This window comes from Aotus nancymaae, unplaced genomic scaffold (genome assembly GCF_030222135.1).
Source record: "Aotus nancymaae isolate 86718 unplaced genomic scaffold, 86718_ANA_hifiasm-v0.15.2.pri h1tg000019l, whole genome shotgun sequence".
Classification (NCBI taxonomy): Eukaryota; Metazoa; Chordata; class Mammalia; order Primates; family Aotidae; genus Aotus; species Aotus nancymaae.
Genome location: NW_026988431.1, coordinates 1,073,500 through 1,091,426, shown reverse-complemented (window position 1 = coordinate 1,091,426; position 17,927 = coordinate 1,073,500). Strand labels below are relative to the sequence as shown.

The window sequence follows — 17,927 nt, the reverse complement described above, 5'->3', positions numbered from 1 at the left end:
ATGGAGCCGGGGCGCCGGGGGACCGCGGCGCTGCTGGCGCTGCTGTGCGTGGGCTGCGCGCTGCGCGCCGGGCGCGCCCAGTACGAGCGCTACAGCTTCCGCAGCTTCCCACGGGACGAGCTGATGCCGCTGGAGTCGGCCTACCGGCACGCGCTGGACAAATACAGCGGCGAGCACTGGGCCGAGAGCGTGGGCTACCTGGAGATCAGCCTGCGGCTGCACCGCCTGCTGCGCGACAGCGAGGCCTTCTGCCACCGCAACTGCAGCGCCGCGCAGCGGCCCGAGCCCGCCGCCGGCCTCGCCAGCTATCCCGAGCTGCGCCTCTTCGGGGGCCTGCTGCGCCGCGCGCACTGCCTCAAGCGCTGCAAGCAGGGCCTACCCGCCTTCCGCCAGTCCCAGCCCAGCCGCGAGGTGCTGGCGGACTTCCAGAGCCGCGAGCCCTACAAGTTCCTGCAGTTCGCGTACTTCAAGGCAAGTCCGCCCCGCCCCGGCCCCAGCCCCAGCCCCGCCCCTGACCCCGCCTCCAGACCACGCCCCGCCCCTGACCCCTGCCTCCAGACCCCGGCCCCGCTCCTGCGCCCGGGGCTGCGTTGCACCTACAGTTCTAGACCTGGCTCCCTCCCACCTGGCCCCACCAAAGGCCTCCTTTAAATCCTGCCTCTCCTTCATCTTAATGGAAGATGAGAATGCCTTTCTTGAAGGGTACCTCTAAGGCAGAGAATACGTACACACAAGGCAGCCCAGCGCCAGGCACCCAAATGTTCTGTTATTTGAGGGCAGATGCCTCTTTTCTGTATATACCATTAAAGTCGCCTTTTTTCTCAAGTGAGTGGTGACTTGTGATAATAAAGCAGAAGACCTGAGGAGCCGACTAGTCACTTTTATTTTTATTTTTTGTTGAGTCTCACTGTCGCCCAGGCTGCAATGCCGAGGCGCGATCATGGCTCACTGCAGCCTTGACCTCCTCAGGTTCAGGTCATCCTCCACCTCAGCTTCCTGAGTAGCTGGGATTATTGGCGCGCGCCACCAGGCCCGGCTAATTTTTAAAATATTTTTTGAAGAGACAGGGTTTCCCCACGTTGTCCAGGCTGATCTCGAACTCCTGGACTCAAGTGATCCTCCCGCCTCGGCCTTCCAGGGTGTTTGGATTACAGGCGTGAGCCATTGCGCACAGCTGACTAGTCCCTTTTAAAGAGGACGAAATTGAGGCCAGGAAGGGCAGGGACTCCTTGCAAGGACACGTCCCTGCTTAAAGGGGAACTCCTGCACCGTGAGTCATCAAGATTGGCCCTCTCCGATGTCTTGCTCTTTCATCTAGAATTTAACACAGTTCACTGCCTCCTTTTAATGGCTGCTTAAGTTCTCTCTGTGATTGCTGGCTAAAAATAGCCACAAATTGCAGTTTTCTATCCTATAGGTTCTTACTCTGAGGACCCACAAGTTTTAAGAATGGGTTGAATTCCTGTCATTAGATAAAGAGGCTGTAGTTTGATGGGTCTTCACAGGGTTTGGCTAAAAGAACCCTCTCAAAGCCCTTTTACTTTCTGCTTTCTCTGGTTGAGAAAGATTTAAAAGGAATATATTGTGTTTATTTTAATGACTACAAAAATAGATTCATGGCATATTCCAGATTCTTAAGGTAGAAGATTTTTCTTGTTTTGTTTTTAAACTTTGTTTTCAGTCTCTAGACTGCAAGATCTGTTTTTCGTATTTCTGCTGAGACAGAGCCACATGTATGTTGTATTCATATGAGCAATAAAATAACACAAAACTCCTCAAGAGGAGAAAAGCTGGGTTATTTCTGTGCTTAGTTACAGTTTTACATAAAGTATCAATTTTGTGAATGTTTGTTCTGGAAAAAAAAGTTTTAAAATAGAAGTAGGGAATGAGATTAATAAAATTCCAGAATGTTGAAAATGAGGGCTGTTTCATACAAAGCACCATTTTTTAAGCTAAAAATGGCTCATCTAATTCTTTTTTTGTATAACTTTTGGCAAGTATGATCTGAACCAAACTTAAATCACATAGTCAAGAGGAAAACATTTTATTTTTAAACCTAGAGAATACCAGAAACTCTGATTTCTTTAATACACAGAATGAATTTGAACAAGCGATATAGGGAGGAGGGGAAGAACATTTTACTCAATGTAACCATAAGGCATGGGTTTTCTCCTTCATCATGGCTTCCCCAAAAGGTTAGGATGGTCATAGCTTCTCTTTAAAACCCTTTACAGGTCTTGTAACACTTAGTTAAAAGTCAATAAAGTACCAACTTTGTATATGTGTGTCTGTATATATATACTTTTTTTTTTTTTTTTTTGAGACACAGTTTCACTTTGTCACCCAGGTTGGAGTGCAGTGGCACAATCTCGGCTTACTGCAACCTCTGCCTCCCGGGTGCAAGTGATTCTCGTGTCTCAGCCTCCTGAGTAGGTGGGATTACAGGCATGCGCCACCACGCCCAGCTAATTTTTGTATTTTTAGTAGAGATAGGGTTTCACCCTATGTTGGCCAGGCTGTTCTTGAACTCCTGACCTCAAGTGATCTACCTGCCTCAGCCTCCCAAAGTGCTGGGATTACAGGTGTGAGCCACCATACCTGGCCTCTGTGCCCCTCTTTCTAAGTGTTCTAAGAATTAGCAACTCTAATTCCACTGGCCAGTGCTTTAAAAGGCAACATTCATACCCTCGCCCTTCCTTCTGGCTGAAGACTATAGCCTTTTTCCAGCCAGGAGTGTGAAGCTCTCTGTAGGGCTGTTTCAAAGGCAGCCCTGCCACAAGCCACTAACTGGCATTCCCAAAACATCAGCATTGATGTCCGGGAGTCTGTTCTCATCACCACCCACCGCTTCTCTGATGTGGCCACTGCCTTGTCTCAAAATGACTTGGTTCCTATTCTGGGGCAATTTGGTACAGATACATGCTCTCCGATAACTCTTAGCAATCTAGGGTATTTTCTCTGTCTAAGCCAAATCCCCTAATTCCTGCCTCGGAGTGCCCCTCTGGATTGGCTGAGTCTCTGTGCACATACACGGGTACCTGCCCTTCTCCCTACCACGTGTGTCAAGAGTCCATAGCGTGGGGGAATCTCTAGTTGGTGGTCATGTGTCCCCACAGGGAGGCCTCTGTATCCCTATTTGCCTGCCCTCTTGAGCGCCCCCCCGCCATTACACACCTGTTCTCCCTGAGGACTTCTGCCCTCTTGGACACTGCCGGTAAGTGCCAGCCCTGAAGCTCCGGGGCCCTCAGGCCTGCCGCTCCCACAGATCCCAAGGGGAACTTGTTTCCTAGCCTGGGAGACTCCCTTTCTCCCTCTTCTTCTTCCAGGCCAGTTGGCTTCTTCCTGCAGCTCCTCTCGTTTCTTCCTCTCCTCAAACCTGCCAGGTTCTTCCATGAGCACAGGCTTTTTTCAGATGAAAAAAGGTGCTGGTTCTGACCAGACACCTGCCTCCCCTGAGGCAGCGAAACTCAGAATCATTGGCCCCCACTTCAATGGAGAGAAGAGAAAGGGGCAAAGAGAGGAAAATATGAATATATTTTATTATATGGTCATTATGTTCAAATCACAGATACTTTCCTTGTCCTGAGGACTGTGTGAGACACCAGGAATTCAGACAATGAATGACACACAGCTGGGTCCCCCGAGGATCATAGTCCAATGGGGGAAATAGACATGCCGGCTGTGATTGCAGGGTGGCGTAAAACACAAGAAGACAGAACCCAGAACTAACACAACAGAGAGGCTCTTAAGAGGCCACTGGGAGACGGAGAACTGGACAGAATATACGGTCCATGCAGGCAGGGATTTTTTTTTCCTGTTTTGCTTATTGTTATAGACCCACATCCTAGAAATGGTGCTCTTGTAATGGGACATGAATTTGCTGCGTGAATGGATGAATAAGTGAGGAGGTGGTGGGCTCATGAGAATGTTAGCAGAAGATCTGTGGAGATTTGGGAAAACAGTGTATTTGTCAAGGTTCCAGTGGAAGAGATTTGGTGCAGTAATGCTGGGTGACTGGAGGAACGTCGAAGAAGATGGTTATATACAAAGGTGTGTGCTGTGCGTGGGGAATCCACGAGGGATAGTGTCGTGCCCCAGGGGTGGTAGCAGTGGGATATGACCACCCCTAGGCCAAGAGGGGCCGGGGAGAGAGCAATGATGGAAACCTGGAAGGAGGGAGACTCTGGCGAGAGCCACCTTGAGAAGAGCTGTGACCTTCAACTAAGGGACATAGCAGCCCAAGATGACTGTGCAGGGAGGGAGCCAGGAGAGGAAATAACAGACCTTACTCTCTTCCCTTCCTCAGTCTCCTACTGGGGCTCCGCACTGGTGAACCACTTTGGAAGCCAGAGGGCGAGGGAGTCTGTTGTTATAGTCCACACAGCCCAGCCTCCTGGGGCACCGACAGGCGTAGCCCGCGCAGAGTAGACTGGGAAAGGCATACCAAGGTCATCCGGACAGTCGCTTTCAGAAAATCAACACTCATCTCACAGTGGCCGGACTTGGTCTTGAGGGGCCCCGGAAACTGCAGAAGCTTTAGCTGGAAAGGTTATCACAGCAACATAAAGTTTCTGAAGGACTGAGCAGATATTCTTGTTTCACACGAATTACCTCTCAGCATCTGTGGAGTAGCTTTTCTGTTCTTTGTCCTTAGGCAAATAATATCCCAAAAGCCATCGCAGCTGCCCACACCTTTCTACTGAAGCATCCTGATGATGAAATGATGAAGAGGAACATGGCGTATTATAAGAGCCTGCCTGGTGCTGAGGACTACATTAAAGACCTGGAAACCAAGTCATATGAGGTATATGCAGATTTTCACGTGGCAGCTAGTGGCAATGTGGACTGTTAAAGAAATGTCTCTCCATGAGCAGCTACTGATAGCTAAGGACCTTGAGTGATTTTTGGTGACATTTGCTGAATATTATGACAATAGAAATGACTGACTTTTAGCACAAAGTGATCCATTTAAGAATGACATTTTGCATGCTGTGATGATTTTGTCATGTTCCCTTTAAATGCTACATTTTAGAAATATGGTCATTTAATCATTTAGTTTTAAGAGGATAGATTAAAGCCGTATCTTGGAAGTAATCTAAAAATGACCAGGCACACAAGAAATAGAAACATGAATCTCCCGTTTTGATGAAACAAGGAGGCATATAGTTTTGTACACACATGCATACAGACACACCCCAAATATATTAAGGTCGAAAACAAAGAGGAGTAAGGAAGGCTGATGTGCAGAGTAGAGGATACTTAAATTCACGCATCGACGAAGAAAAGATCTGATGAGAATTAGTTATAAGAACAGTAAGAAAGAAGGACCTCAGCCTTTTGAGCACTCGCTATTGTCAAGGCCTTCTGGGACTCAGGCACTGGGGGCCTGGGTAGCAGGTAAGGGTAGGGCATTGTTGAAAACGGGAATATGTAGAAAATATCCACTAGGAGCTATATTCCCAAGGCCTGACCACAGGGTTTTCTGTAGAGTGCTCAGACCGCAGGCTCACTTTTTCACTGGTATGGAAAATGTATGTGTGGAAGTCTCTTTTGGGGATATCTGTCAGTTTTCCAGGGAAGACTCCACCAGCCCTGGTGCCCAGGCTCATCTGCTGGTGTCTGAGAGCCAGGCTGGGGAGTGGAATGGGGTCTCCCAGGTGAGTCAGAAGACTTCACCTGCTTCCTGATTTTTAGCCTCATGCCTCCACCTTGACCTCTGCTGTCTGGTCCCTGATTCCTCAGCCTTTATGGGTAAAGTTCCTTCTCAGCTGCTCCTGAATGGGGGTATCTGAGGGCCCCCCTTGGACCTAGAATTTTCACCAAGCTTAAGGCCTCAGGTAAAGAGGTTGGATTTTCTTAAACCTCTAGAATAAACTACCAGTCTCTGGTGAAGAGTGGCTTTGGGAGATGTGATCCTTGGGTGGGCAGGTGGGTCCTGGGAGCGGACCCAGGGCTCCAGCAAACAGCCTGTTCAAACTTGCAGTCCTGCTTCCAGTTCCATGCCTAACCCCAGCCTTCCGTGGTCCCTCACGCCTGCACATGCCAATGGACGGATAGCTTGTTTCCCCTCTGACCCCTCCTTTCTGACTATTTTGCTTTCTGTCTTTCCAAAAGTTGTTGAAGTCTTATCTGCTGCTTGCTCCCGCTCCATTCTCCCATAAAAGCAATTTATGCATTTTCATTGTCTCCACTGTTGTTTTCACAGGGTTTGGGGAACGAAGCTGAGTGCATGAGGTCAGTGCCCTGGGCTCATCTGGAAGTCAGCTCGTCCTGCTGGCGCTCATTGGAGCCCTTCTGGGGTGGCCGGGCTGCTCTCCTGGCTGATCAGGGGGCTCCTCTCTCTTGCTTGGCTTCCTTCCTGCTGCTGCCGCTGCCCCGCTGCTTCTGCGGAACCAGCTGCCTGGAGTTGCTGCTCATTGATGCGTGCTTCAGAAACGCTCCTTCATTTCTCAGCCCGTCTTATTTCCAGGGGATGCTGCCTGCCCAGGAGGTTTAAGAAAATCCAACCTCTTTACCTGAGGCCTTAAGCTTGGTGAAAATTCTAGGTCCAAGGGGGGCCCTCAGATACCCCCATTCAGGAGCAGCTGAGAAGGAACTCCAAATGGAGGGCCCCATGCTTATTCAGGGCCTGTCCTGGCCTCTGCAAGTTAGCAGGTTTTGTGTGTATCCAGGATCTCTACTTATTTCTTGGAGACCAAGCTGCTTCCTTGGTCCTAGTTACTTCTCTTATTTTGAGTCTGATCAACAATTAGCAGAAAGTCCTTGAAGTTTCCACTCTCTGGCACGTGGTTGCCCTTCCTGGTAACTAGTGCTGATGCATGGCACTTCTGTTTATCCTGCATCGTTGGAGGAAGTGGGGTCACAGACACCTGCTGACATGGATCGGATCTGTGTCCCCACCTAAATCTCACGTGGAATTGTAATCCTCAGTGTTGGAGGTGGGGCCGGGTGGGAGCTGATTGGATTATGGGGGTGGAACTTTCATGAATGGTTTAGCACCATCCCTTGTGTGCTGTTCTCATGATAGTGAGTGAGTGAGTTATCGTGAGACCTGGTTGTTTAAAAGTGTGTAGCACCTCCCCCTACCCCTTCTTTCTTCTCTGGCCATGTGAAGTGCTGCTCCTCATCTCATTTGCCTTCTGCCATGATTGTAAGTTTCCTGAGGCCTCCCCAGAAGCAGAAGCTGGTATGCTTCATGTATAGCCTGCAGAACCATGAATCAGTTAAACATCTTTTATTTATAAATTACCTAGTCTCAGTGTTTTTTTTTTTCCAGAGTCTTCTCTGTCACCCAGGCTGGAGTGCAGTGGCACGATCTCAGCTCACTGCCACCTCCGCCTCCTGTGTTCAAGTGATTCTTGTGCCTCAGCCTCCTGAGTAGCTGGGACTACAGGCGTGTGACCAACACCTGGCTAATTTTTGTATTTTTAGTAGAGATGGGGTTGTGCTATATTGGCCAGATGGAGGCATTTCTTTACAGCAGTGTGAGAACAGACTAATATACCTGCTCTCAAACTTGTATTTTTTCCTTCGTTCCATTTTAAAAACCAGCTTTCTTGAGGTATCATTTATTTACAATGTATTTACCAATTTTAAGTGTATAATTCAGTAAGTTTGGACAAATACATCCAGTCCTGTACCTGCCACCATAGTCACAACGTAGAATATTTTCACCACCCCTGAGCAAGTTTTTCCTGTAACCCCTGACTCCTGGGCAGCTGCTGATCTGATCTCTGTCATAGTTTTCCCATTTTCCTTGATTCAAACTTGATTTTATCATCAGGTGCCTGCTACTTTTTGAATTGAACTAAATAAGAAGCATACCCATCGTCAGCAGAGTAGAAAAATCTGTGTATAAAGTAACTCCCTGATTGGCTGCTCTAAGGGCCAGTGTGGCTTCTTCAGAACTAACGAGAGCGAGCTTGGTGGTCTTGATTCCCTTCGAGAGTTCACGGATGTCTCCCTTCACGCCCAGGAACAAGCTTCACTGGCTTCTCCTTGCTTTTCAGAGCCTGTTCATCCGAGCAGTGCGGGCGTACAATGGTGAGAACTGGAGAACGTCCATCACAGACATGGAGCTGGCCCTTCCCGACTTCTTCAAGGCCTTTTACGAGTGTCTCGCAGCCTGCGAGGGTTCCAGGGAGATCAAGGACTTCAAGGACTTCTACCTTTCCATAGCAGGTTGGTGGTGGGTCAGTGGGCTTGGTACTCCCGTGGAATAGTCTTCCCTAGATGTCTGCTTTCTGCCTGCATGCCTTCTAGATGCCTGGAGTGGCCTCTGAGGAACTTTTGAGCTCATTTATTAATGGGTAACTGAGGGTAGTCGCCACCTGCATAGATAAGCCTTTGACTTGGCAGGGGCTTCTAGTGAGATCACTGAGAGAAGGTTCAAGCACAGGCCTGCCAAGGTAGAATTCTGTATCTGCCCCACCTGCTTACAGATTTCCTACAGGAATTTTGAAAAATAAAAATGGGCCCAAGGGCACCTCAGTGACTCATGCTACTGAGATAACTTTGATTACAGGAATTTTCCAACACAGACAAAGGTAGAATGAACCCTTAAGTGGCCATCACTAAGGCAACTTTTTGAAATTAAAAATCTCTTCTCTGATTTTAAAAGATTAAAATTTAAATCTGATTAAAATTTAAATCTGATTAAAAATTAAGTCTCTTCTTTGATTATAAAAGAATGTATGCCCATTCTAGGAAGTTTGGAAAACACAAAGGAAAAATAAAGAAAGGAAGAAAATGTAAAACTCTATGCTTAAGTAGCCCAGATTTCTCCATAGTGCATAGATATTTCCCAAGTGCCTCTACTGGGCAGCGTCCTTCCAGAAATTGGGACATGGCTAAGGGAGGCTCTTTCCCAAAGCGGTTTGAGAACACTGATCCTAGAACTGTACCTCCCAGAAAGGACTAGATAAGTAAAATCCGGACTGTACCCTGTATCTGTATACTTGTTAAATAAGTCTGGAATGGGCTGAGCACTGCGTCTCCCTCTTGAAGAATCACTGTGCACTTTCATGGTTAAAGGCCCTTAGAAATCCTGCAGTAGAGAAACTCTTTTATTTATTTATTTTTTGAGACGAAGTCTCACCCTGTCACCCAGGCTGCAGTGCAGTGGCGTGATCTCGGCTCACTGCAACCTCCACCTTCCAGGTTCAAGCGATTTTCATGCCTCAGCCTCCCCAGTAGCTAGCATTACAGGCGCATGCCATTGCACCCAGCTAATTTTTTATATTTTTAGTAGAGACGGGGTTTCATCGTGTTAGCCCAGATAGTGTCATCTCCTGGCCTCTTGATCTGCCTGCCTCGGCCTTCCAAAGTGCTGGGATTACAGAAGCTCTTTTAAAGTTATTGAATCCAGGGTTTTCGATTTTATCTTTTTTCAGTCACTTTTTATTCATTAATCTCTTTCTACAAAGTAGGGTTTTTTTTGTTTTGTTTTGTTTTTGCCTTAAGAAAACTTTTCATAATGGAAAATTTTAAACATATACAAAAGCAGAGAGGAGTATAATAAACCGCCATGTACCCATGACCTAACTTCGTGATTGGCAACTCATGGCCGCTTTGTCTTCATCTAATTCCCACCTACTTTTCCTCTCATATTATTTTGAAGCAAATTCCAGATGCCATATTATTTCATTTGTAATACTTGAGTATATGCCTTTAGAAGGTAAGGACTCTTTGTTTTTTAAACAGAACAACACACTATTACACCTGTAGAATTTTAACAGTCGTTCTTTGATGTCATCATTAAATACCTAAATAGTGTAGTAATTATTTCAGAAATGTCATAAATATGTGTATGTGCCTTTAATTTACCGTTCGTTTGAATCAGGATCCAAATAACGTCCATCCATTGCGATGGGTTATCTTTTGAAAATTTGTACTGCAGTAAAATATACATAATATGAACTTTATTGTTTTAACTGTCATTCAATGTACCCTCCAGTGGCATTGCGACCATCAGCACCGTCCATCTCCAGCACTTTTTATGTTTCCCCAAATTGAAACTCTGTAAAAATGCAGTAACTGCCCATTTCCCCTTCCCCCAGCCACTGGCAATGACCTTTCTACTTTCTGTCTTGGTGAATTTGACTACTCTAGATACATCATGTAAGTGGAGTCATACAGTATTTGCCTTTTTGTGACTAGCTCATTTCACTCGGCATAATGTCGTCATGTTTCATCCACGTTGTAGCAAGCTGGTTATCTTTTAGTCTCGTTTAATCCATAGGTTCTCCTGCCATGTCTTTTCCCCCTTGCTGTTGAAGGACCTGCATTTTTTGTCCCGTAGAAATTCCCAGTGTCTGGGTTTTGCTGACCGTATTCTCATGTTCCTCTGTCTTCTATATTTCTTGTAAATCAGTAATTGGACATAGAGGCTTGGACAGTCTTGATTTGATTTTGTTTTGGGGGGTTTTTTGGTGGGAGTCGACTGCTTCATAGCTGAGTTCTTCCATCAGGAGGCACATAACATCTGCCGTCTCTCTCCATCTATCTTTGATACAGCTAAGATACGTGTATTATAAATCAGAGTGTCTGAGACAAGTCTCAATCAATTTAGGAAGTGTATTTTGCCAAGGTTAAGAATGTACTCATGACACAGCCTCAGGAGGTCCTAACAACATATGCCCAAGGTACTCAGGGCACAGTTTGGTTTTATACATTTTAGGGAGACATGAGACATCAATCAATATATGTAAGATGTACATTGGTTCAGTCCAGAAGGCAGGACAACCTTAAGTGGGGAGGGAGTTTCCAGGTCATAGGTAGGTAAGAGACAAACGGTTGCATTTTTTTTGAGTTTCTGATTAGCCTTTCACTGAATATGAAATTCACAGGAATAGTTACTTACGCTTTAGTCTGGCTTAGTGAAACAACAGAGCAAAGCAAACAATCAGATATGCATTTGTCCCATGTGAGCAAAGGGGTGACTTTGAGGTCTGCTTGTCCTTTGCCCACAAAAAATTTCCTTATGGGTAAATTATAAGAGAAATCTGTGGCCAGGCACGGTGGCTCACGCCTGTAATACCAGCACTTTGGGAGGCCGAGGCAGCCGGATCACGAGGTCAAGAGATTGAGACCATCCTGGCCAACATAATGAAACCCCATCTCTGCTAAAATACAAAAATTAGCTGGGCCTGGTGGCACGTGCCTGTAATCCCAGCTACTCGGGAGGCTGAGTCAGGAGAAATGCTTGAAGCCGGAAGGCGGAGGTTGCAGTGAGCCAAGATCGCGCCACTGCACTCCAACCTGGCGCCTGGCAAAAGAGCGATACTCTATCAGGGTGCAGGGGGAAGAGAAATTTGTAGCTTTTTTTTTTTAATCTTTGTAGCTATCTTACTTTAGGAATAGGATGGGAAACAAGTTTGAAGTTTGCCCTACATGGTTCCCAGATTGACATTTCCCTTTGGCTTAGTGATTTTGGGGTCCTGAGATTGATTTTCCTCTCACAGTATGGATATATAGATATTTAGAGTTTCTTTTTATTTTTAAATAATTTCACACTTGTAGAGAAGTCGGAAGAATCGTACAAAGAACTCTCATGTACACCTTACCTAGATTCACCAACTTGTACCATCGATTGTGCCAAGTTTACTTTATCACTCTCTCCATATGTCCTGTGTGTATAATTATTGTTATTATTTTATTTTATTTTTGAGATGGAGTTTTGCTCTGTCGCCTAGGCTGGAGTGCAGTGGTGCGATCTCAGCTCACTGCAACCTCTGCCTCCCAGTTCAAGGGATTCTCCTGCCTCAGCCTCCTGAGTAGCTGGAACTACTGGCAGGTGTCACCATACATGGCTAGTTTTTGGTATTTTTAGTAGAGATGGGATTTCGCTGTGCTGGTCAGGCTGGTCCCAAACTCCTGACCTCAAGTCATCCACCTGCCTTGCCCTCCCAAAGTGCTGGGGTTATAGGTGTGAGCCACCGTACCCGGCTGTGTATAATTATTTTTATTTCAGAACTATTTAGAAGTAGGTGGCATGCATTATTACCCTTTACCCCATAACACTTCAGTTTGTTTCCTGTGAACAACAATATTATCGAAATATCCATAGTGATTAAATTCAGGAAACTTAATATACTAGAAGCAATCCTTTTATTCAATCTGTAGTTCATATTCCCATTTTGTCAACTGTCACAGTAATCTTTCCAGCACCAGTTTTCTTCCTGGGACAGGTTCTAGTTCAGAATCATGTTTCCTATTTGTTTGTCATCTTCCTTTAGTATTCTTTAATCTGGAACAATCCTTTGGCCTTTCTTTGTCTTTTTATGCCAAGGATATAGTTTAAGAATATAGGCTAATTACTTTATAAACATTCCTCAGTTTGGGTTTCTGTGATGTGTCTTCACACTCACATTCGGGTTGTGTGTTTTTGGCTGGACCGCTATATAAATGTCCTCCTCAGCGGACCGTGTCAAGGTCTGTATGGTGTTTGTTGGCCCCCTTATTGTTGATGTTAATTTTTAAGCATTTAAGGTATTTTCTAGTTTTTAGTTTTTCCACAGTACAGTTAGTGGTTTTACTTTTGAAATTATTTATTCATAGCAAGACCATGACAACTTGCTGCTCATCAAGCTCCGCCCTCCCCTCCCACCGCCTGCTGATTTAGTGTCTATGGAAAATTCTTGCCTGCGTCATTTTTTCTATAATGTTCGTGTATGTATATAAACATATATTTTCTTGTTTTTGTGTTTGTTTCTTTTTATGGAATGGGTACCATATACTCTTCTCTTCTTTGCTTCTTCCACCGAATGACGTGCAAATGCGTACACAGGGATCGTGTTACTCTTTGTTGTCAGGCACTCTGCTGGAGTGAGTGTGTGAAGTACTGTAGTTTATTCAACTATCTGATAGACATTTGGGTTGTTCTAGTCTTTTCCTATCACACGTAATATTGCAATGGATAACTTTAGGTATTATTATTATTTTGAGACAGAGTCTTGCTCTGTTCCCCAGGCTGGGGTGCAGTGGCACAATCTTGGCTCACTGTAACTTCCGCTCCCCTGGTTCAAGTGATTCTCGTGTCTCAGCCTCCTGAGTAGCTGGGATTACAGGCACCTGCCACCACACCTGGGTAATTTTTGTATTTTTAGTAGAAATGGGGTTTCAATATGTTGGCCAGGCTGGTCTCAAACTCCTGACCTCAAGTGATCCACCCGCCTCAGCCTCCCAAAGTGCTGGGATTACAGGCATGAGCCACCACGCCTGGCCTCACTTTAGGCTTTTCGGTTGGCAATATTAGTAAGATTCTCAAAAAGGGAGTCTGGAGACCATCCTTTCCAGGTCTGATAAGCAGTTGCCTCATGGTCCGTACGCAATTGGTTGATTTGAAAGTGCTGGGATTACAGGTGCGAGCCACTGCGTCCTGCGCCTGGCCAGTGTCCAACTCTCCTGGGGCACGATGGCCTCTGACTGGCAGTTTTCCAGTCTTATAGTCGCTGCCGTTTCTTCCTTGCCCTTGGGGCATGCATTTTTCCAGCGTCTTTTCTTTTTGCACCATGAACACTGATCCTTATCTAGCCTTGGCTGGCTTTCAAGCCTTGGCCCGACTTGGCCCCTTCCACGACCACGTCTGCACCCATGTCCATGCCCCCTTGCCATGTCCACGCCCCCTTGCCATGCCCACTTCTTGTTCTGTGAAGGCTTCCACTAATAGATCAGCCTGTCTTTAAAACCTCTGATCAGCTTCCCTCTTTACCTCTTCATCACCATTAACGTGCACCTTGGTAGCCACTTCTGTAAGCTGGGGGCATTCATGCCTGTAGAACCTACTAGCTTTTGTAATTTCTGTCTACTGTCCCCCCGGGCTTGCCCTACAAATGCTGTGTTCACCATGTGCTGATGCTCAGCAGCCTCAGGGTCAAACGGAGTGTAAAGCCGGAATGTGTCACAGAGTCCCTCATAGAACTGACTGGGACTTTCCTAACTTCCTGCAATACTTCTCTTTCACCCACTCACAGCCCTTGCAGGAGCACCTCTCGGTGTCTCTGCAGGTGCTGAAACTGGGTTACATCATTTGGGTCCCAGTGTGGGTCTGTTCTGGGAACTGGTTTTGAGCATATGCCTGGACATTATCGGTGTCCTCTGGCGCACTGCTCTCTAGCCAGCAAAGGGCTGCCTGAGTGACCCTTCAGCACTCCTCGTTGTTAAGCGGTGTTAGGGGAAGCTACTTGCAAACTGGCCAAGTTGGATTGTGTATTTGAGAAATGGACTGCATCAGATCTGTGAATGCCTGGGTCTTCTCCGTGTAGGAGGGAGTTGGTGTTTCCAGTTTAGGAGGTTGAAAAATGCTGGTAAACAAGAGTCGGTTGACCCCCTTGGATCTGGCCCTGATCATCACAGTAGATAGGTCCCCATGTTTCTTGGAGGGGCATTTGCATAGCTCTGATGCGTCCAGATCAAAGGTGGCCTGCTTGATCATCCTGACTTTCCTGTCTGACTTCCTGGGGCAGGGGCTCAGATTCCTCCCTTCTAGGTGAAGCCTGGGGTATGTCACCATCTGAACTTGACTCCCTTGGTAAAGAAGGATAGAGAGGAGGGGCTTCTATCTCCTCTGGCGGTGCCTGCAGAACTGACTTTTCCTGCATCTCTCCTTTTGCTCTTGCAGCTGACTGTGAAGCTGAATTCTCTGTCACTTTTGACTCGGCTCATGCTGCAAGTGTTTTTGCAATAATCTGCCAAATAGGGCTGCAGCCACGCAGGTCAGGTTTGAACTATATTTGGCCATGAGTCAATATAGGGAATTGGTCCAGATGCCCTGGCTGTTCTCCGACTCCAGTCACCCCCTAAATACACGGCCAGCTGTTTCCCTATCTATAGTGTCTTCAGCCGGCCACCCGACAACAAAAGAGGGCTGCTCTATCTCAGTGAGTTCTCAACCTCAACCTCTGGGGGCTCAACTTGGTTCCATAATCCCCCGAATAACCCTTCTTAAAGTTCTTTAACATACAGTCTAACGGGGAAGGTTTCGACGACTTTCCACTCATTTTCCTCCCAATTATAGCGCAATACACACATCCTTTCACTTCAGAGCAATTAGATTGTCTTCCCCTTGGAAGTTTCCAGATGCCGCTTAGTGTTAGTGGAGGGTTCCTCCACCACAGTACCTAGATCGTGGGCCTCTCCCTAAGCTATATGCAGATCGCCCCAGTCCTGGTGCGTCCCACACTTCACTCGGAGCGTACAGTCTGTGCTGAGACCTGTGGCCCCCACACATACCACTCCCCACGTTGGTCCCTCTTGGAACTGCCTCTTTCACACACTTCCCCACTCCCAGATCTCCTAGGTGGGGTGTAGGTTTCTTCCAACTCTGTGAGCCACTCTCATGTCCTGGGTCGGAGTACTGAGTACACCTTGGTAGTTTATAGGCTCCCCCTCTGTCCTTATGGGACAGGTCCTGCTTTGGGCCCTAAATCTCACCACGATTCTGTAGCATGCTGTCCTGATATTGTCCTGTGTCCCCTTAGGTTCTGTTGCGCTGTCGGGGAAGGGCACCGAGTCATGGGAGAGCTGATCTCCCTTCCAGGTTAAGTTCTCCTGATGGCACCTGGGGTCACGTGTCTCCTCCGACCCGGGGTTCCAAGCCCACAGGCAAAGGAGACGTCTCCGCTCCTGACTGGCTCACCAAAATGTTGCAGAAATTCAGGAGACCGGTGAGACCAATGGGTGGAACAGGAGGATTTTATGTAGGTGCACCAGCTCAGCTGAGTCGCATCTGAAAACTGATGCACTGAACAAAGACAAAGTTTGACTTTTTTACATGAAACGCAGGAGCAGAACAAAGACAGTTTATTAAAAACAACAGGTTTACAACTCATGCTGACACACGACTTATGCTGTGTGGTCCACATGGCCACTATCTAGAGCTTATCCGGCATCCTTCGAGGATTTATTAATCCTCATCCTATCGATTGGCACTTAGGTACTTCCAAGTTTGTTCGTTTGTTGTTACAAGCAGTGCTTATGTTTGCCTATGTCTAAAGAAAATTTCCTAGAAGTAGACAGCTGGGTTGGAAGGTATGTGTATTTTAACCTTTGATAAGTCTTGCCAAATTGTTCTCCAAAATGTTTGTTTCTGATTTGCTTCCACCAACAGAATTTGAGAGTGTTTTACTGTTCTCTTCTTAATACTACGTGATGAATTTTTAAAAATTTTGCCAATTTAATGGTTCAAATTATTTTAGGGGTAGTTGTATTTCTTAATTACAATGTAGGTGTAGCATCTCTCACCATGTTTATTAGACATTTTAATAATTTCTTTTCTGTTAATATTGTTTGGCCATTTGTATAGCGGATGTTCGTCTTTTTCTTATTGATTTGAAGGAATTTTGTATATTAAAGATTTTTGGCTCCTTGTAAGTGTTGCAGTTATTCTTCTTTTACCAATTTCATTTGGGCAAGAGGCAGAAGGAGAGTATTAAGAAAATAATGGATGCACTGCTCTGAAAATTTGCATGTTTTGTTTCAGATCATTATATAGAAGTTCTGGAATGCAAAATACAGTGTGAAGAGAACCTCACCCCAGTTATAGGAGGCTATCCAGTTGAGAAATTTGTGGCTACCATGTATCATTACTTGCAGTTTGCCTATTATAAGTGTAAGTAATCTTCTGTGACATCTTGGGTGAGGCACTTGGTTTTTCTAAGACTGTAAAATAGAAGTATTAGCTCTTAGCTGTGGCTGTTGAGAGTTCACTGAGGTCACAGTGGCAGCCCTGGTGCCATGCTTTGCACAGAAAGGGAGCGTGGCTTAGTGATTCAGGGCAGAGCCTGCAGCCACGCTGCCTGGGTCCATTTTCAGCCTCATCACTTGCTAGCTTCTCTGTGCGTTAGCTTCCTCGTCTGTGAATAGAGGTTGTATCACTAACCTCGTAGGACTGTCGTGGGGACTAAACGAGTTATAAGATGTGAAATGTCTGGGGTATTCCCGCACCGGCACATAGCAAACTGTGTGTTCATTTTTGTTGTTATTATTTTCCTTCCTCCTCATCACTGGCTTTACTTTTCAGACTGTAAAGTTTCTTTTTTTCCTTTTTTTTTTTTTTTTTTGAGACAGGATCTTGCTCTGTTGGCCCAGGCTAGCGTGCAGTGGCATGATCTTGACTCACTGCAACCTCCGCCTCCTGGGTTCAAGTGAATTCTCCTTCCTCAGCCTCTTGAGTAGCTGGGATTACAGGCATGCAGCACCATGCCTGGCTAATTTTGTTTTTGTATTTTTAGTAGAGATGTAGTTTCACCATGTTGGCAGGCTGGTCTCGAACTCCTGACCTCAAGTGATCCGCCCACTTTGGCCTCCCAAAGTGCTGGGATTACAGGTGTGAGCCACTGCTCCTGGTCTGTTAGTTTCATTCTAGTTGGTCCTCCCTTGACCTGAAATGGGAGTTTCTCAATCAGAACGTTCTAGTGGACAGAGAAGGGAGTTCAGGGTTAGACTTCAGAGCCTGTGTGTTTTTGCTCTTCCTTCTCTTCCTGTACCTGACTTTGCCAAGGGCCACTTGTTTAAAAGCAATGTGTCCCTTGGCAGTTCGGTTCCAAGCACAGGAGAATTATTAGGGACAGTGGCAGCAGGAACTCTTCTGCCCTAATGAAGTGCCAGGGTCTAGCGGTGGCAGGTTTCTGGCTAGAGTAGATGCCCCGGGTCGCCCCTTCACACTTGGGATTGGCTGGTCTCAGGATGCCCTGGGAAGAGGGAGAGAGGTGATCTTGGCTTTAGCCCTCCTTTCCCACTGTGGTAATCGTGGTTTTTGCTGGGTGTCCTCTTTATCTTACCTCCCATCCTCTTCAGCACGCAGGGTAAGCCTTGCATCCTGAAGGTCAAAAAAGGAAAAAGAATATGTATTATATAAATATAAAAAGCCATAAGGTCTTCTAGCTCACTGAGCATGGCTTGGTTCTAAATGTACAAAGCTAGAACAC

At 46.3% G+C, this 17,927-nt stretch overlaps 1 protein-coding gene across 5 annotated transcripts in view; it reads left to right on the top strand.

The window, feature by feature from the left end:
- The window catches only part of CRTAP (cartilage associated protein), a 37,116-nt gene continuing 19,189 nt past the window's right edge, over positions 1 to 17,927 (top strand). For 3 of the 5 annotated variants that reach the window (XR_010343429.1, XM_064378579.1, XM_012435569.3), the window contains exons 1-4: positions 1 to 471; positions 4,655 to 4,804; positions 8,010 to 8,181; positions 16,481 to 16,609. Coding sequence is in view for 4 of the 5 variants with exons in the window: in XM_064378579.1 (XP_064234649.1) it covers positions 1 to 471; positions 4,655 to 4,804; positions 8,010 to 8,181; positions 16,481 to 16,609 (922 nt within the window). In the remaining variant the exon portion in view is untranslated. The remainder of the gene's footprint in view (positions 472 to 4,654; positions 4,805 to 8,009; positions 8,182 to 16,480; positions 16,610 to 17,927) is intronic. The other 2 variants (XM_064378581.1, XM_064378580.1) reach the window with 2 other exon arrangements.